Genomic DNA, 20,406 nt, shown 5'->3' with positions numbered 1-20,406 from the left:
CTTGAAAAATGACACTAAAGCCCTGAAAACCTGCTGGATCTTCTCCTCATTCACCCTGCCACTGCACCACCACACTGCTCTTAGCAACAACAGCTTCCTGACATGAATGAATGTGAAGCTTTATGTCCATCTCTGTGAATAGATTAAAGTTTAGAATAGCCTGAAGCAGGTATGAATCCAGCAGGTGTGATGAATGAAGGGTTTCAGAAGCAGAAGGTCGCTGGTAGCGTGAGAGTCTCTTCAGGCTTGTTCTGTATAAACAACTGAGATAAATGCTGAAGGTTCCCACTCAGTTTGTTTTTATCTTATACAACCTGTCTTTCTGGAAATTACATTGTGGTGTTTTGGTCTGTGTTTGAGGGACACGTAACTGCTGTCTGGAGATTTTTCATAAAGTTTGTTCCAAAAAGTTTCAGTAAGTTAACAAACTTTCTGCAGTTCTCACTACAGCTGCTTTATTGGTGTTTTGTTCTGGGACATTTTAGACGTCGATGGGATTTCTTTTCTTGAATGATTGAGCATGCAGCAGTCAATTCTTCTTTAAAGGTTTAGGAAAAGATGATTTACCACTGAAAGCTCTGTTTTCTTGGTTTTATGGACGATGAGGCCTGTCAGAGGATAACCTAGAAAAATATGTAGTCCAGGCACTAAATATACTTATTTTTAATTAGAGTGATCTGATCCCAACAAACTAAATCTGCAGAAGCAAGGCACTTTTGGTGGGATGTGTTATTATTAGGGAGAGGAAATGAAACAAATAAACTAAGTTAAAACTGTGCACTGATAATGAAGCCACTCTTCTGTCTGGTAATTATCTTTTAGCATCAGCATGGATATATCCATAGATCTTCACATCTCTTTGAGTCACAGTATCCTTGTGAGACTCAGGTGAAACTATCATATCCTCCTCTGCATGAAACTGAAAAATAACGCCAGCAGAAACTCTGAGAATCGTCTTTAGCTGCATTGCACTTTGCTGCAGGTGACCCGTGATGACAGTTTCTGTTGTTCGCAGTCACTGGATAAAAGCCAGACTTTAGAAAAGCATCTGTCCTGGTGTGATGATGTTGTGAATTGCAGGTTGAGGACCCAAACTCAGGACTCTAAAAGTCAAGCAGAAAGTAACAAAAAATTGACCTTTTATTAAGTTGATGGAAAGTCAAGCAACAAGAAAGAATCTAGAATTTCAGTGGCTAACCAGGCCGCACATGAAGGCAGGTAAACAGATGCTCTGACAAAGAACAAGAAGAGACAGGACTAGACACACTGAGGGCTAATCAGGGGAGGTGGAAACAGCAGGGAAACAAGGGGCAACTGAACACAATCAAGGAAATGAATAGCTAGAAAGTAAAAATCAAGACAGGGCAAGGGAGAAACTGACAAAGTAAACCAGGAAATAAGAGGACCAAAATTAACAAGGACAAGAAAATCAGATACAATACACAGAGAGTCACGGGAATGCTGGAATAACAACCAAGGACAAAACAAGAGCTGACATTACTCAAATAATAAAAAGGTAATTATTCAAGAAACATGAGGTCTTACTCTTGAAAACAGAAATGGAAAAAAACTAAACGGAAACTAATCCTGAAAAGCAGAAGAAAGAACAAAATACAAAGATTGTCACACATGAAGACTTTTGAAAACGAGTGGGAGGAGACTCTCGAATGGAAATTAAAAACCAAACATGATTTAATTTTGGCTGATCTCACATCGACAATCTGACATGCCCAGAAAGCTTCCAGATGAGTCTCACGCTGATTTCTGGCACCGAATACTTTGTGATTTCATGTTGGATGTCAAACTTGCCCTGAGACAAGAAATAAAGATTTTAGATTCGATTTCACATCCTAACATTTTTTGGCCACACCAACAGAGCACACGCTGCATTTGCAACTATTTACCTCTTTACCTCGGCGTCTGCATATATGGGCTGAAAATGTTGTACCTGGACACCCAAATTAAGACTTTCAAAAAAGAGCAACTTGTGTCTGATCTACATCTACAGCTGTGTCACGAACTACCCTGAGAGCAGAAGATGATTCTCTCACTTCTTCTCACACTAAAACTACTTTTTCTGTCTGGGTTACATCTGTTCACCCCCATTTTAACCATCCTAAATACATCTGCATCATCTTGTACTTTATATCCATTTTTCCATCCAGCTTATTCAGCCCGGGGACACGGCTTTAAACTCTGAGCTCCTATATGACATAAATAATAAATAAATGATTGCATTAATAAAACATGAAGTGCGCTACAGTGATATGATGTAAGATTTATGGGTGAGTGTGAGGTCCATGAATGAATCTTTGTGCAGACCAGTCCAAACTCCCCCCTGAGCCTGTCTGTCAGTCACTGAATGTACAGCAGGGTAGAGAGACCAGGTTTGAGTCCCGAATATGAAACTGTACCGAGTCACAACGCAAATCTGTGACATGCTCACAGTGACACCAGCTCTGGAAACAGTCTGCTTTTTATTAACATTCTGACAGTTTAACACAAGCAACAGCAGGACAGAGACTTCAGTGCAACATCTTTGTAGAGATGATTATGTACAGAAGCAGGAGAGGTTTTTTTCTCTCCCCTGGACAGATTTTAACTGCAGAAAGGAGCCAAAATGTTTTCTTTCATACTCCTGCTCCTGTCTTCAGAGAAGAGAGGAATGAAACCAGGAAGGCCAAAAATCTGTATCGAAATAAAACTGAAAAATGATACTTTAGCAGTGACCGCAGAGCAGCTCGGCCGGGGATAAAATGAATGGCATCCATAAACCAGCGCTCTTGTAAAACAAGGGAACCCATTTCTTAACATGCTGTGGATGATGCTGACCTGACAAATGCATTTAATTTCTTTTTTCCTCATTTTTAAAACATCTGACTTCTTAAATAATGTTTCCAGGCTGAGGGAGCCTCTCACACCTCGAATGAGTCATAATCTTAAAAGATGAGGTTGTTCTTGATTGATGCCAGATTAGATCCACTGCAGTTTGTTTGTCATTCTAGACAGAGCACATAAGCATCTTGGAAAACCAAAATCTCACATGAGCATTTTTATTTGCAGATGAAGCCCCCGTGGATCAGAATATATTACACTTTTTAACTGATAGCATTCTGCAGGTTTCTGTAACTGTGCCTGTGTTCCTTCTCCTCTGCTTCTACTGTCTACACCAGGGGTGGGGAACTCCAGGCCTCAAGGGCCGGTGTCCTGCAGGTTTTAGATGTGTCCTTGATCCAACACAGCTGATTTAAATGGCAAAATGACCTCCTCCACATGCCTTGAAGTTCTCCAGAGGCCTGGTAATGAACTAATATTTTGATTCAGGAGTGTTGACCCAGAGTGTTGTTTAAAAACCTGCAGGACGCCGGCTCTTGAGGGCTGGAGTTTCCCACCCCTGATCTACACGGACAGCTACAATCTTCTTTACCATTTTCTGATGACCCTGCCCTGCTGTCTCCTCTTCAGGGTTCACTGTGAGGTCATAGTGGCGCTCTGCCTGCACTGCCCAGGTGGTGTAATGAAAACTTTGTTGACCTTAATGTGACGAAGACTAAGAAAATAATTGATGATTTCCAGAATGACAGCAGTACGCCAAAAGCTGGTATCATACATGGCGAAAAAGTCCAAAGTGGGGATACTCGGAAATAAATATCAGCTTAAATCTGATGCAGACAAAGTCAGTGGTTAAACGAGGAAAACAAAGAATTTACTTGTTGCACACTATTTCTTACCATTTCTAAAAATATCTTGTGTCATTTCTTTATTATTTTACAGAAAGTCTTTTAACATTTTCTTTCATGTGCTGGTTCAGTGGGCTTTCTGTGAAGGACAGGAACAGTCTCAATAGCATTGTGAAACTCTGTTCCAAGATCAAAGATCTCAGCTCACTTTGGGAGAAAGTAAAAGGCTTCATTCATCGATCTGAGCACACTCTTTCACGTGAATTTGTTTTATTGCCCTCAGGTCGGTGCTATCATGCAGCCTTTAGAAAAACAAAGCACTTCTCAAATTCTTTCATACTTTCTTCTATTCAGCTGATAAATGTCAAGAGAGGCTCTTTGTTTTTATTCATCTGGTTATGAATAGGTTCATGTGTGGAGTTCTGCTCGGAGACCACAACGTCAAGCTGCTCACTGACAAACTGAATGTTGCGTGTTGAATGCTAGACTTCTATATTATGTTCTATATTATTTATAAGTGTGCATTTATTTTATTTTTTTCTTTTATCTATTTCATTTATCTATCCATTATAATGGTGGACTGACAAACAGAATTGCCCAATGTGGAATAAATGATGTTTTCTGAATCTGAATGTTTATTTTAAATTTGGTTATGGTACCCTAGATGAACCACAGCATGGCCAACTAATATCATGCCTTATGCTAATGCTAGCTTTTCACAGTGACAGTTTACTGGAACACCTGAATAATTACCACAGACTGAACATAAACATGGTCACAAGTCAGTATGCTTATTTCATAACCAAAAATAAACCTCTGTGGCTGAAACACGAAGCTAAAAAGTGCCAAAAACTGGAGTTCATTGACGGACACTTGCTGCCTCCAAAAGTGAGTCAGTCTGGATAGGCTCCCAAGTTTTACAGCCGAAATAAACATGTTTACATCCTGATATACAAACTGTTATTTCATAAATGTCATGGTTCCTGGGTCGTTGATCTAGTTTTTCTAGTTTGCTGTTCTCTGTCCTCAGTTATCTTTTTGGTTATGTGGGTCCTAGGTCTAGATTCTTGGTTATGATTTAGTCCTCGAGTTTCAGTTCATGTCTGTTTTCACTTAGTATTATGCCTTGGGTTATTTGGTTTAGTGTCTTGTTGTTTTTCTTGGCTTTCCCCTTATTTTCCGTGTCCATGGAAGTTTTCCCGGGTGTAGTTGTTCTCAGGTTTTGTTACTTTCTGTTTTATTTTGTCCCCTTGTCTTGTTACTTAGATTCTGTTCAGCTGTGTCTCATTTTCCCCAGTGTGTCCTCTCTTTCTAACTACCTCATGTGTCTATTTAAGGCCTCAGTTTTCCAAAGGTCTTTGTTTTTCTACATGGTGCACTTCTGTCGGGGGGTTTCTTTTGGCTCCAAAGACGCACGTTTGGCTCAGTTTTGTTTTGTATTTTCTGTGAGTTCTAGCGATTAAGCTATCCTTTGAGTTTGTCCTTCGTATTGGGTCCTAAATCTGTCTGCTACACAGCGTATCATGACAAAAATCTCTTATTTTACTTTTGCTAAGGTGTAAAGTTTGAGCTAATAGGTGCAGCTGTAGCTGCTAGCTATCTGCTAGCCTTCATTTTAGCTAATTAAAGTCACTGTACTGTATTAATGCTGCCAGACATGCTTTAGAAGTTATCAGTAGAATCTGAAAATCATTTCTAAAAACCTACAGGAAATGTGTGGCATGAACTGCAGCATTGTAACCTCAAGAAAATAAAAGCCGACTCTTTCCACCTTCGTGGGTGAAAGCAACTTATCATTAATGTTTTTTAATTGGAGGAAGGAAGACTGAGCAGCTCCTTTCAGGTCAAATGAAACTATTAAAAAAAATTAATTTAACTTTATGCTATCAAACTAGTGGACAAGGGTGGTCTTAATGGGACAGATCGAAGTGACGTCTGATATAGCGGTTTTAACCTCTAAATTGTAGCCTCAGACAGCATTTCATGATTTTTTTTTTCACTATTTCAGCAGGTGATAATCCAGAGACAAGCTAAAACAAAATGATCCTTTTGTCCTCTGCATAGCAGGGAATGAGATGGGATGTTAGATCAATTTCCAAAGACAACTAGTGTCAAGACAAATCAAAATAATACCTAAAATTGAACCTTGGGGTACACCACAGATTTCCGATGATGATGAAAATTAAAACCAACTCAGTGTGGCAAAGTTGATGCAAACCTGTGTTTCAAGAAGGGCTATCAAAATAGAATCATCAGCAGTTAAATTCATGTTAAAAACAAAAAAGTTTAACTTTGATGCAGAGAAACCACAGAACGTGGTGATGTAAGGTGGAACTTCTTCCACTTCTTGTTTCTTTGTAGATGTGTTTTGCTTATTTGTATTTTTCCCACCTGAAGTCAACAGTCTCATAGAATTAAAACTAACGGCCATCCTCATCCAGCTGGAGAGAAATAACGCATGGCTGTTGGTCACTGGTATAAATTGCTGTGTCCCTGTCAGCTGAATGACTGATCTGCTTGACCTAATGAGGAATTTAAAATTCAGCTCCACAATTACACATAAAGAATAATTGTGATTAGTGTGACAAAGTAGTATTGCGTCCCCTCTGCCACCCGATGGATGATGTGGTTTCTCATTAAGTAACAAAGAGACTGGAGCGGCTAATGCCAGCAAAAGAAAATGATGTGGTTATTAAATGATTTATGTTTGCATTCAGTGCAAAAATATGAAGTGTGATCAATGGTTAACGCAGTAATGATTTGTAGCCTTTGCACAATGGCAGGACCTTGATGTCTGATTTGAAATTGTGTTTTCATAGAAATAGTTAAATAGTTTTTTTTTTTTTTTTAAATATTCTGTTCATTTTGCAGAATAATACAAAGTCATTTCAGGGCTGAATCCTTCAGTCCCTCGCATCCACTGTTTGACTTCCTCCTCACGGCCACAGGTTAGACTAAACTGCTTCTACTGCACAGGGAAGCAATGCACCATTGGAGGTGTACTCTTCAGACCTGCTGCAAAGTGCTTCACCTGTGTTTGTATGAGTTTAATGAAGACTAACAGGGTCGGGGGTACTGCTTACCTTCAGCAATGAACCAATTTTTTTCAGTATTGTTTGCTTCAATAGAGGGAGGCTCTTTATAGGCACCGCACGGAGGAAGTATGCCTCATTGTGCTTGCATTAGCTCTGTTTCCAGCTGTTTTATGACCATTTTCAAATAGAATATGAAAGAAGTTTTAATGCTTTGCTGATGTGGAAAAGCTGGAATATCTTGATAAACATAAAAACAAAAGTCACAAGATTTGTGTTGAGCACATGTTTTCTTTAAGTGATCTCTTCTTGTGGAAGGTTTAATGTCACACAAGGAGCTTCATCAACAGTTTATCTGATGCACATATGAAAGTAGCGGGTAGAGAATTAAAATACTGTGATGTCGGACCCCAACACACGCACACACACACCGTGGTTATGGTAACACACACTTCTTTATTGTAACTGTGGTTTCGGCTTAACGCACGGGACACAGACACTCCCGACGCAGTAGTCGCTCTGTCACTTCCTCGACTGTCACTGAAACATAAGAAAAGTCACAATGGGTCACTCGTCCCAAACACCTGTTCAGCCCCGCCTTCGCGCCGCCCCGGGAGCGCACCGTGCCACCCCTCCTCTGCAGCGGGCCAGAGACCACACCCGCGCCACAAATACATTTAAGTGAAAATGCATTGTGTTGATTGTCCTTTTTCCTTAGCCTTCATTACATATTTAGCTACAACACTCTGATTAAACATACCAAGGAAAGAAATACACTCGTTGTTGAACATGCTTGTTAGACATTCTCAGCACTTGAGGAAAAACGTGGACCTTTAGTAACTGGTCGGACCTTCTTTAACTGTCTCTAATGGGTGTGGCGTTAATGGTCCTACGTGTTTGTTGCTTGTGTTTGGTTTTGATTGTAATGTACTCTTTGTCTTTGAGTGTCAAGTTCTTTGTGCGTCTCTATTCTGTTGTTTCGCCTACGTTAAGTATTTTCATGTGTCTGCACTGTCCTGGTTAGTAATAGTTCCTCACTTCCTGTTTTATTTTGGCAGTCTTTTGAGCTCCTGTGTGGATTTTTTTTTTAGCTCACTGCTCACTCAGTACTGTGAGTTCATACTTGTCTTCATTCATAGATGATTTGTGTAACTCTGAGTCTAAGCGCTGTAGCACTAATGGGTCTAATCTTGTTGCCCTTATTGGAACCCAATTTTACTCTTGATTTTGGTGTTGCATGCTAAAACAGATTGTCAGTAATTGTAAAGTGTGCCTGATATGAGACCTGACCATCCTCAGCATTATACTAGATGAGGTCTAGCAATATTATAGTGGCTAATCTTAATTATCACCATGAGTCCTTTCTGATGAATATGCTCTCATCAAAGAGATTCAAGAGGTAATTACTGATGTGTAGAAAGTATGAAATGTAAAAAAATAAAGTATATATAGCTATATCTCTATACATCTATCTGAGGGTTGTAAATATTTAGAAGTGAACAGTAGGTCAAATTATATTATTTGCATCTTAGACTGATAAGAGTTCATTTCACTGTTCAGATGAGCTGCATCTCTCTTAACATGAGAGCACTTTATTATCTTCCAGTTTCATTGGGATGTTGATCTGTCCGTGCAGTGCAGTCGTCAAATGCATGACTCACAGCGGCACATAGAAAGTTGAAACAACTTTTAAAAACAGGTAGAAATGAACGAGGGGCAAAGTGAGTGGATGAGCTTCAGTCAGTGTGAGAGTGGCAGGAATCAGAAGTGAGTGGAGCAAAAGGGCAGGAGAAAGTCAAGAAACAGGCAGGGAGGCAAAACCTGGCAGCTGATCAGAGAGGAAAGGCCACGAAGCTGCAGCAGGTACAGGATAACAGAGACCCAGCAGCATGTGATTATGATTGAGATAATGCCGTCAGACACCAGAAGCCAGTGAAAATGCCTGCAGATGTCTCACATTGTGCTTTGGAAGTTGGATAAAATGAACACCAACTTAAACATTTGACTTCATTCCTCCAACCAGCGGCTACACAGCAAACAGAGTTAACCCCTGAATTATTTAGTTGATGTTTATAGTCATTTAAATACATTTCCACCCTTCAAACAAGCCTTAAAGTATGAATATTTTAGCTGTTGTGACTACAAAAGCAAACCTCCATGTTTCTTCAACCCTGTGCAGAGGCTGAGACATACAGCTATGTGAAAACCGTTTTCAGTCCTCTGTGTAGACAAAGAAACCCTTACTGGAAGGAGGGAGCAAATACCTGTAAATGCAGTTGGTTAGTCGATCATTAACAAGCATAATTAAACCTGTAAATGTTTTTGCAGTTTGCTGATCTGGAGCGTTTAGGTGTGTTTTAACGTAATGCTGCAGAAAAGTGAGCTTGAATTCGTCCACAATGATGTGATAGACTGAAAGCCACACAGAAAACAAATCCTTCAAGTTATTGATGCTAAACATAAATCTACAAGCTACTGAAAAATGTTGTGTTCTGCAGTCCTGTGACTGAAGAAGTCATTTGGATGAGAGACGAAATGTTTCTCCCACTGAAAATGCTACGTCCAGATGAACAGAATCAACTTTGCGTGATTTCCTTAGCTGGATGTTTGGGCATGCATCAAGACAATTACTGAAGCGTTGGAATGAGGGGAGTTTACATGTAAAGTGTTTTATCATGCTCTTTCTTACTGTTTTATTCCATAAACGTTTTACTGACATTTCCCTCCGTCCCTTGCAGGTATAAGGCCATAGTAAACCCCATGGACATCCAGACATCCAGCGCTGTCTTCTGGACGTGTCTGAAAGCTGTTTCTATCTGGCTGCTGTCCGTCCTGCTGGCTGTTCCTGAGGCTATTTTCTCCCAAGTCGTCTCCATGCAGGTAACATGAAGTATATCAACTCCTGCAAACAGTACTATTATTATAAGTTTCAAGTTTTATTGTCATATACACAGTGTTGGGAAGGTTACTTTTAAAATGTATTCCACTACAGAATACTGAATACATGCCCCAAAATGTATTCTGTAACGTATTCCGTTACGTTACTCAATGAGAGTAACGTATTCTGAATACTTTGGAATACTTAATATATTATCATGCTGTTTACAACTACATGAATGTCCTATTGCTGTGATTTATTACTGTTACTGAAGGTACGTAGTACGAAACGTAGTAAAGGGACCTCTGGCTAATACGTCCGGTTCCCTGTCGGGCTGGTAGCCGAAAACTAGCTTTACTTTGTTGTCTGGGTCAACTTTGCTTGCGGGAGACAGAGAGAGGCGTTGAAAGGCTTCTCCAACGGAACTTATTTTTTCCGGAGGAAAACACGAACACAGTGTACAGTTGAGTCTTAATAGCTTACTTACAAATGGGCTCGTCAGGCACTCTTCTTGGCTGCAGTGGTTATTATTATATTTACATGCTTCCAGCTCCCGTTTTTGCTCCGTGACAGCTCGGACTTTTCCTTTCTCTCCCTCCCTCGCTCACAGACACATAACGGGTATGGCAGTCCATTCTCCCTGCAGCACGGACTACACTGCCCATCAGGCTACATGCTTTAGAGCTATGCCTGTAGCATTCTGCCTTTTAGCTTAGCACAACAACAACAACAAAAAAGCGCTCTCTCACCCAGGAAACACGCAGAGAGAGAGCGTCACCCTGTAACCATGGCAACCGTAACGCTGCCGCCTGGAACAACAGAACGTAGCTGTCAAACAAACCCAAATAATCCTGACCCGCGACAATATGAAACAGGGAAGTACCGCCGTGTATTCCATTTATTTCAACAAAGTAACTGTATTCTGAATACCACCTTTTTAAACGGTAACTGTAACGGAATACAGTTACTCATATTTTGTATTCTGAATACGTAACGGCGGTACATGTATTCCGTTACTCCCCAACACTGCATATACAGATAAACATTGTAGCCACATTTACCCGTAATGAAATTCTTTGGCTCGTGCTCCCCAGCTTTACATGAACATATAGAAAGTGTGCAGTTACATTAAGAAGAAAATGACAAGACAACAACTACAACAACAATTAACAAAATACTAAAGTATAAAATATTAAGAGAATTTAAGACAGTTATTTGGTATTTACATTTTGTGCAAAAAACGTGTGCAGTGAGGATTCTAAAGTGGTTAAAGTGACAGTGTGTGTAGAGTCCAGTAGTTGTAGTGAGTGTGTAATGGTGTGTGCAGAATGTCAGCAGTAGAAACTATCCCTGTGTCTGCTAGTGTGGGTCTGAATGCTCCTGAACCACCTGCTGGGCGGCAGGAGTGTGAAAAGTCTGTGGCTGGGTGGCTGGGGTCAGAGAGGATCTGCTGCGTCTTCCTCATGCAGCGCTATTAGTGGAAATATCAGCTGAATTTCAGGAGCAGGACCACACCTCATTCACGCTCCTTCCAGCCTCAGGCTATATATGCCCCCTCATTGGTGTAACTTTGTGCTGAACATTGGGGGGGTCAAGATCTCTGTCTAAATAAATAAATAAATCTGAGTAAATTCCCAGATGATTAAACATGCAACTATTTTGCTGGTAATAACTGAAATGAGTAAAGAAAATCAACAGCCTATTTATGCAAGATAATTCATAATTTTATTGGGGAGGTTATATTGGTTGGGTCTGATTATTGGGGGGGTCATAACCCCCCTAACCGCCCCTGTGCCCCCTTCACCAATACCTGCTGTTCTCATTTTCATGCCTCACCCTCCCCCCTTTTTTCCTTCTCTTCTTCTCTTCTCCTTTTCCTTCTTTCACTTCTCGTTAAAACATGGGGATCTGCCTGGCCCGGGAGCCGCTGCCAGTCCCCTTCGAGGCCTTCCCCAAACCACAGCACCAGTTCATAGTTCCTCAGCCTTCATCGCTTATCATTACTGAGGATGTGGTCCCAGCTAGTGAAGTACTAGTAATACAAGTATTAGAAAATTCTGCCGTGGCTTCAACATCAGACCCTCTGAAGAGAAATGTGCAATGTCATTGGTGCGTAAAACGCTGCAGAATAAAGTGGTAAACGTTTCACTTTACAGTCCATGTTCCCCTCCTTTACCCGAACACGTCTTCACACTCCCCCCTCGCCCCAGAGGCCACAGGCTGGGCATCGATCTGCTGCGTTTTCACGCTGGGCTGGTGGATGACGAGAGCTGATGAAATGTATCTGCTCGCTGATTTAAGAGACGTATTAGGGCCATCTCACGCAGGGTGACACAAAACAACCAGGATCGTTGTTTCTGAGCGATTTATAGAATATTAACGAGCTCAGTTTTCTCTGTCATAGGAAACATTTAGTTTGTGTACCTGCTGCGTCCACGCTGATGGAAATCCAATTCAATCCGCCATCGAACACACTGAGGATCCATCCAAGTCAAGCCTTTACCTTTGTAAGAGCCGGAGTCGAGCCATCACAGAAACTTTGAGCATGTTTGATGGCGTTCAGGGTGTTCTCGTTAAATCCTGAGAACCATCACAGAGTCAATCACAGCAGATATAAGTGAATCTGTGAGCGAGGCAGAAGACGCTGATTATGACCGAGGCAGCGGGACACAGCCATGAGCTGTGACATTCTACTGATGTTCTGCCCCTCCCTACCCCCTGGAAAGATTCTTTCGGTCAGATTTATGAATGACGAGTTTCTGCTTTTCATTCCTCATTCTTCCTTCAGCACTTCTCGGACATAATATTCATCTTAATGTCTCTAAGAACAACAACCCATTCTGTTTTATTTCCTTTCCACTCCTCTCCTTTCCTTGCTGTCTCCTCTTTGTCCTCTCTCCTTTCCTAATTTCCTCTTCTTGTTTCTTCTCAGGGTCACAGGGACAACACAAATGTCACCTTTGTGAACTGCGTGCCCTACCCACTGTCCAATCAGATGCACCCTAAGATCCACTCAGTGATGATCTTCCTGGTTTACTTCCTCATCCCTCTGGCCATCATCTCGGTGTACTACTACCACATCGCCCGCACACTCATCAAGAGTGCCCATGACATGCCGGGGGAAGTCAGCGAGCACACCAAGAGACAGGTGACCACTGGATGATGAGTGGATGAGTGAACGAGTGTGGAGTGCTTTCATTTCACGTTGCGCCATGGAGAGTTTCTCTGGACCACAAAGAAAACATAAAGCCGTGAAGTCACGCAGGAGCAAAGTGAGTTAATAGCCTCCTGTGATTTGTGAATCTTGAGGGAGATAAAGCCTCTGTAGTTAAGTTTAGGTGGGATCGACTCGGACGTGATGCTTTTTGCACCCACACCTTCCGTTCTCGGCAACTTCGGAGGCCTTGGTAAACAGCTTGGTCATGAGGGAGGCTCGGCGCAGGGCTGTGCCAGCCGGAATGAGTAATCACTTTACACAAGCTTGATCTTCACAGATGGAGGAGAGGTGAGGAGGAGGGGAAGGCTGAATTATTAAAGCCCGACCAGCAGCAGGTCAGATCAGGTGTACACACTTGGTGAAGGAGTGGCAGACCTGGGAGTCCCTGCTGTGTCTCCAGAGTGTATGCTGACAATAATCAGTACTGATGGAAAGTCCAGTTTAATGTCCTTCATCACTCTAATGCAATCAGAGTCTGGTCATACTCACCACTCTGAGTTTCTCTTCAAAAGAAAAGTTTTTACTTCCTGTTTTTCGGGCCATCAGTCAGAACCGACACTTCCTGGAGGTTTTCCACATTAAAAGCCTGATTCTATGCGCCGTCTGGAAGTCTTTTATTTTCCATGAACTGTCTGTGCTGAGTGCAGTCAGTCACACCGTGAGTAGAGCCGTTAGCATTAACAGCAGAACCGCTGACAGAGCTGATGGAGCCTGAGACAAGGTTCTTCTTGTTCTTTGGAGATTTGACTGGACAAAAACATTCAGATCCTACTCCGGCAGCTCTGATGCGCTTAATGTTGACTTTTTGTCTTCTCAGTAAGACTTCACCTGGAGTCACTGTGAAGGTTTCACTCGTTTCAAGTGACAGAAATGGACGTTTCAAAGAAACTACATCAGACTAAACACACAAACTGGCGTTTATAAAGGTATAATGTGTGACAAAAATGTGTGTATCTCATGCATACTTCAGAGCACATGCTGCTTTCACTGAGTTTGCGTTTCTGTAATCGGAGCTGATGTGTGTTTCCTTTTCATCTTCCTGATGTTGTCTCTTACCTGGAGGTGTACAAAGTGGTTTTATGAAGAGTAGAAACAATCTCATGTGGATGGATAAGTTTCCAGTTTGCTCGTACTCGACTCGGATTTGTTTCAGTTGAGTGAAACTTGATTTGGCAATGTCTCCGATCACTCTCGATTTTGCATTTTTCTAATCACATTTAACTTTCGCTCAACTTGATTCGCCTCACTCTGGACCTGAACTGTGGTTGTTAAAACTTAGCCTGAGACGTGACTGTGACTGGCCTCAGACTCGGTCTGAGATCGCACTGAGCTCAGACTAATGACTTTGTCTCTGGGAGCAATGCGTGTTCAGCAGCTTTGGTGTTGCCAGCTGATATAAAGGCTAAGAATTTGTGCTCCCTGTGCTAATTTTTGTTTGTAGTCATACTATAAATTTAGTTTCATAAAAATAAAAAATAAATAAGTAAATAAATCAGCACAAAATTATAGCCAGTGATTTTTAGTTTGCCTTTCCACCAGAGAAGAGTAATGAATGTCAGTGGAACCAAGCCAGAATACTGCGTGTGTGAATGAGAGGGAGATGGGTGGGAAGATGAGCATGCAAGGAGTGGAGAGAGCAAGGGTGGATAAGCTTAAATACCTGTGCTCAGCCTTTTGCTCTTCACACAGACAGTCCACCTGCAAGAAGCCAAAACCTGCTCAAACATGACTGACCCTGGGTCTAAGGCTCAAGTACCATCCACCTGAATGATGCAGGTGATAACCCTTCAAGTTTAGCTACTATCTGTGTGCAAACACACAGACATGTTTTTCATGAAGGAGTTTAATAAGTGAACATGCCATCTTCCAGAAGTCCGACTGCAGACCTGAGCCTCGATGAACTCGGGGTTAGTGCAGTCCCTGCCTCCTGAATCAGCTCCTGATACAGTAGGAGTACAATCACAGTGTGGCCCTGAAACATGAAAAACACTGATGATCTGCCGGGCTGTGGTAAATGGTAAATGGACTGATTCTTATATAGCGCTTTTCTACTCTCCCGGAGTACTCAAAGCGCTCTATACAACATGCCTCATTCACCCATTCACACCCACTCATACAAGCACTTCTAAACTCAAGTGCAACGTAAACTACATTCATACACATTCATACTCCGATGAACGCATCGGAGGGCAACTCGGGGTTAGTATCTTGCCCAAGGATATTTGGCATGCAGACTGGGGAAGCCAAGGATCGAACTACCAACCTTCCGATCAGTAGCTGATCTGCTCTACCACCTGAAGCACAGATGTGTGTGATTTGAACAATGACAGAAATAAACAGCTTGTTAGAACAAGTAATAGATAACCAAAATGTCCCCAAGCCCGTGGTTTAGGAAAAAATGAGGACAAAATATGACCCAGTGCTTTTCTGGGTCATCACTGGCTGTTTGTCTTCAGCTTCCATTCAACTGTTACTGTGAGAGACACTCCAATGAATGTGCAGAATAAATACAGAGCATGTTTCCATCCTCATCAGCTAAAGCCCCCCCTGTGGGGTTTGTCCCTGAAACACTCGGATGCACACACTGACAGCAGATATCACAACTTCCTGCTTCCTGCTGGTCAGAGCAGTGACTTCTAAACTCTGCTGTTGGTTTGTAAAGCGCTTGGCAGTTTAAGTCTGAAACTCGTTTGTGAAGTTTAACTTTCGTCTGGTTACTGCTGTATTTTATTACATTACATCTAGATATTCAAATGCTGCGTCTTGTACTCAAAGCCATTTTTTCCATTTTGCTGGGGTTCCAGTCGAGTTTGCACAACGTGAAAACAGAGAGGGCTCAAATGTTGAGCTTCCACATACCACAGAGAAATTAGGAGGTTGTCTGAATATGCCAAAAAAAGGAATTAAACTAACAGAAGAATTTATATTAAAATGTTTAAAAGCCAGAATTATCATCTCAACCTAACCAACTTCAAGCTCTGCTCATCAGCCTCATCAGGCCCTTCATGTTTTCTAGCAAGCAGCTGGCACGGTGCTCATGTTGCTGTTGTTGTGGTCCCTGATATAAATAAGCTGCTTCCACGGAGAGGATCTTCTCTCACGGTTGGACTGCAGCGGCTGATTTCAGGCCTGGTTCTGCTCTGCAGGATCAGTCTGAACAGGAGCTGCAGCGGATGGAGAAGAGGTTTATGTGCACAACACGGATGAGAGAATCAACTCAGAATCAACTAATCACATTGGACTGTTATTTATCACAAAGTATTTGACAAATATAATTTCTGTAGGAGAGACTTATATAAGGCATTATTTAATAATTCAATGAGGAAAGCGTGCATTGAAGGGAGCCTGCTCTCCACCACCACAGTCAAACTTTCGGTCTGTTGGAAACACTGCGGTCTTTTTAACTTGATCTTTATGTAGGAAGAGATTCAGCTGCTCCTTTTGCTGCAGCAAGGACAGGAGCCTTTAGTAAAAGGGACTCACAGAGGCACACTTTAGGGCGTTTTTACACCCTTGGCTCATTTAATCTGGTCGAATCAAAGTGAAAAATCCAAAAGAACCAAAAACGCTATTGATGTGTCAGATGTGTCATGGCTAGTTGCTGGCCCATGCTGACCTTCAGACATCTCAGGCACTTCGCCACATCCCAGAATGTAAAGCCTACATACCAGGCGTGTTCTTGGTCATATCAAGGTCAGATCACTTTCCCACCGTGCGATTACCATACTCACATCTGCACAAACAAACCAAAGTTTGAACTGTAGAGTAGACTGTAGAGTCTCTTTTCTATCTTTGCCTTTTATTCCTTATGTTAGGCTCTTCCTGGCTAGAGTATTCTGGCTCGTCTCACACATGGGTGTAATGTAGATGATGAGAGCATACTTTTGGACACGTGATGCTAATGCTGAAAATGATTAAATCAGGTGAGAGAAAATAGACCGTCACGCAGTCCAAAGTCAGACATTTGCAGAATTAAACCCTCCTTAACTTCTTCTTGCACGTCCGTGTCGGTCTTGTCGTATCGTGCAAGTTGACTAATTCAGCTCATTACAGCTGAATCCATCCGTCCCTTCTCGAGGGGGACTGATATTATCAGCACTACAATAAATGGGGGAAAGCCTTTTCTCACCCCGCCCATATCTTCACATCTACAGGAGCGCAAAGACATTGTACATTAACTGCAGACACATCAATCCCAAACCCGCCTACCGTCTTATCAGAGGGCAGAGCTAATTCATTATGTTCACCCAAGATAAGAAATACATCAGAGGGCGATCGCGCGCGTGCACACACACACACACACACACACACACACACACACACACACACACACACACACACACACACACACACACAGCAGCTGGAAAACTGAATTTAAAAACCACATCATTGACCAAACATCGCTGTATTGATTTTTGGTCATTTTGTATTTTGATGTTTCATTTAAACAAATTTTTAGGATCAAAAAGATAAAAAAAAAAAAAAAAAAAAAACGTACAGGTGGAGGAAAGTTCAAATACAAACATAAAACTTAATGAAAGACTTTTATACAAAGACACAAAAAAACTGAAAGTTTCTGACTCTGTCAGCTGGGAATTTCCCCTCAGAATATAATAAGTGTATTTGGAGGTAGAGGATGAACCATTGAAGGAGTGTATGGTTTTGTGTGGACCAAAAAGATAAACTGCTTTAGAGAAATCGCTCATGGCATTGCTGTGAGGTGGGCTAATGTACTTAGCTTTTATGAGATGAATTACTTCAGGCTTCTTATAGTGACAGTAAACTGATTCCCATTTTCTGGAGATTAATGCAGCCCCCAACTTTTCCTCTTTGTGTTGGACAGCTGGAACTATTAATATCAAAAGAAAACAAATGGCTCATACAGCCCAGTCAGGAAAAACATGGTGAAGACAAGAACATTATTTCCATTTTCTGTGTGGCTCTGTTCAGGCATCGGTGGGTTGCAAAGCTGCTTGTAGTGGTGACCTGTGGAGAGACTAAAGCAAACATCTTGGCCTACTTTGATTAATGCTGTGCTTAGATTTAATCTGTGTGATGGTTTAAACAAGGCAGCACAGAAACCAAAAGTTTAGGAAGACCCCCATTGATGCAAACATCTGGATTTGGCTCTGGAATTCATTTCAGCTATGAAATGCTGACTGATTGATAAATGAGAGCTCATCTGCCCAGGACAAAGCCACCTTAGAGATGTTGTCTTCAGTGTCTCCTCTATGACAGATATTCTGAAATGGTCTGGTTTTTGTATCACTGCCCCACCAGAGCCATAACTGGCTGGTTTAAAATCCTGAAACTCCACCTGGCTCTCAAAACTACTAACTGCTCATCCACACAGAGCTCAGTATCAGGGGGATCAGATTTGGATAACTGGGCTATGAACGAGTTTGTCCATCCATGGTCTACCTCTCTGCTCTGGCTGTCAGAGGGCATACATTTCGGGATATTCAGTTTTTTAATTTTTTTAATTTTTTTTTAAATTAGATTCCTTGTCTGTGCTCCCTGTGGTATCTGTCTGCTTCTCACGTTTTCTTGGGTTACGTTTTTTTTGTTTTGTTTTTTTTTTACTTTGAAAACAGCCAATGAATGGCTCACTTTTGTATCACATTTAATAACATCCTGGATTTGGATCCTCCTCTGCTTACTCCACAGCACTTTCTGAATCTTGTAGGTCTGTTAGGTGTGGTTCATTGGGAAACATTGTGCAGCTGTTAGTAGAAAATTGCAGTACAACCTAAGCCTATGATGTGAAATGATATACATATATTTCCATGGATTTCCACTCGCTCACTTAAAGGGTAAGTGTTTTCTTTTTTTAAGCTGAAGTTTCTTATGAAACCTTTGATGTTAAACACAGAGAACTCATGACATGAAAGCTTTCATTTTTGTCCCTTTACCCCAGCAGCGGGCTTGACTTTCATTTTCATGTGACAGTTGAGTGACAACTCCAGAATAACAAAAGGATGACATTATTCTCTGTGAGATTAGGCTGCAGATCAATCCGATGTGAGGGAATTACAGCCATCAGCCTGGCAGGTTGCATTGACTGAACTTTCTGGTGGCACTCTGGCTCTTGTCAGTGTCACCATCTAAAAGAAACACAAAATAACTTACTTCAGTTTTGCTTCATCAATTGGGAGGTCTAAAAATGACAAGAAAAGTGCAATTATTTAGCTATACAGAGCTTTTCAGTGCTTTCTGGAATTTAAATAATTGCTGTTACATCGATTTATTTTCAGAAGTTGAGGCTCAACTCACACAGCAGTGAGTTTTTTTTATGAATTGTTTTATGTAAAGAAATGCCCACTGTGAATGAAAGCCCACAGTTACCCACACAGGTGCACATGCAGTAAATCTACTGAAAAAGTCCTGTATGTATTGGCTGCTAAGCCAATTCTCACAAATGCTTGGAAGTGCCATCTACCCATTGTTGTAATTAAGGAGAAAGGAAATGAGGAAGTCAGGTGACATCACTGCAAAGCCACAAAGATGACTGTTAGTTGCTATAGCGAGGAAGTCGGGGTGGATGGATGGGTGAGCCTTCATACTTCCTCTAAGTTTAATGAAGTACTCATTTCAAACCAAACTCTGTTCTTTCTCTAACCCTAATCTTTTTTCATGTGTGTCTGAAGCAGCCCAAACCCCACAGCTTTACCATATTGCTGCCACATAATAACACAAAACAGACATCTAGCTACTTTCTAGCTTAGTTTACCTTTCCCCTTTGGCTAGTGAATGAAAAACTTAGTTTTTGGTCATTTTGGGGGCATTTGAAAATGTAACTCATGGCAACTTTACTACATGTTTTAGTTAAACTTGGACACGAAGGGGGAAGAAACAAGTGTAATTACATGCAATCTAATTTTCTGTTGTAACTTGTTTCAGTTGCATAGTTCTGCAGTACATTCACAATTTGAATCACTGCAACTGACAGCTGATTGACAGCTACAGAATTCAGCAAAATGATGCACGTGGTGGGTAAGAGGAACTGGAACACTTGTTTCCAGTGTCAACGCTGACATGTGGCTGCTGTGGAGGATACAAGCCTGAAGCAAGTCATGAATGAGGCTGGGACCATCGCTGCACTGTCTCGACTTGCAGCATTAAAAATAAATACATAAGAGAAATATAGACTCTCTCAGGACTCAGTAGACATCGAGCAAGAAAAGGATGAAACTCATGAATAAGAAAGTCTCAAGGATTTGGTTCGAGATATGTATAAAGTTATGGAAAATAATTCTATCCTGTAGAAAAGAGGGAGTTTGATGATGTTTACTTCTTGTGTTTAAAGCCTCTTAGTAAGACTATCACGAGTAAGACCAAATGTGGCTATGGTCAGGATACAGTGCAGGGCAGCCATATTTACCGCACTAGCCTAGAAAAACATGTTTCCATATGGAGTCCATCCTGTGTGTGAATGATGGAGGACGAACATGATGTGCTGCAAACAAAGCAAGAAGTGTTTGAACACTGATGATACGAGCACAAAGAAAATGAACTTGCCTGAAAACCTGTGATGAAGAAGAGCAGGAGCAACATCAGCAAACTACATGTGCTGCTGTCACATAGTTTAAAGTTACACAA

General features: G+C 41.5%; 1 protein-coding gene across 1 annotated transcript in view; it reads left to right on the top strand.

Moving 5' to 3' along the window:
* Window positions 1–20,406, top strand: part of nmbr (neuromedin B receptor) — a 72,642-nt gene that overhangs the window by 18,089 nt on the left and 34,147 nt on the right. Inside the window, exons 2-3 of the mRNA XM_005452453.4 lie at window positions 9,451–9,592; window positions 12,523–12,738. Of these exons, the coding sequence (XP_005452510.1) occupies window positions 9,451–9,592; window positions 12,523–12,738 (358 nt within the window). The remainder of the gene's footprint in view (window positions 1–9,450; window positions 9,593–12,522; window positions 12,739–20,406) is intronic.

This window comes from Oreochromis niloticus, linkage group LG15 (assembly GCF_001858045.2).
Source record: "Oreochromis niloticus isolate F11D_XX linkage group LG15, O_niloticus_UMD_NMBU, whole genome shotgun sequence".
Lineage (NCBI taxonomy): Eukaryota > Metazoa > Chordata > Actinopteri > Cichliformes > Cichlidae > Oreochromis > Oreochromis niloticus.
The sequence above is the reverse complement of the archived record's forward strand: the minus strand, read 5'-3'. Positions and strand labels throughout refer to the sequence as shown.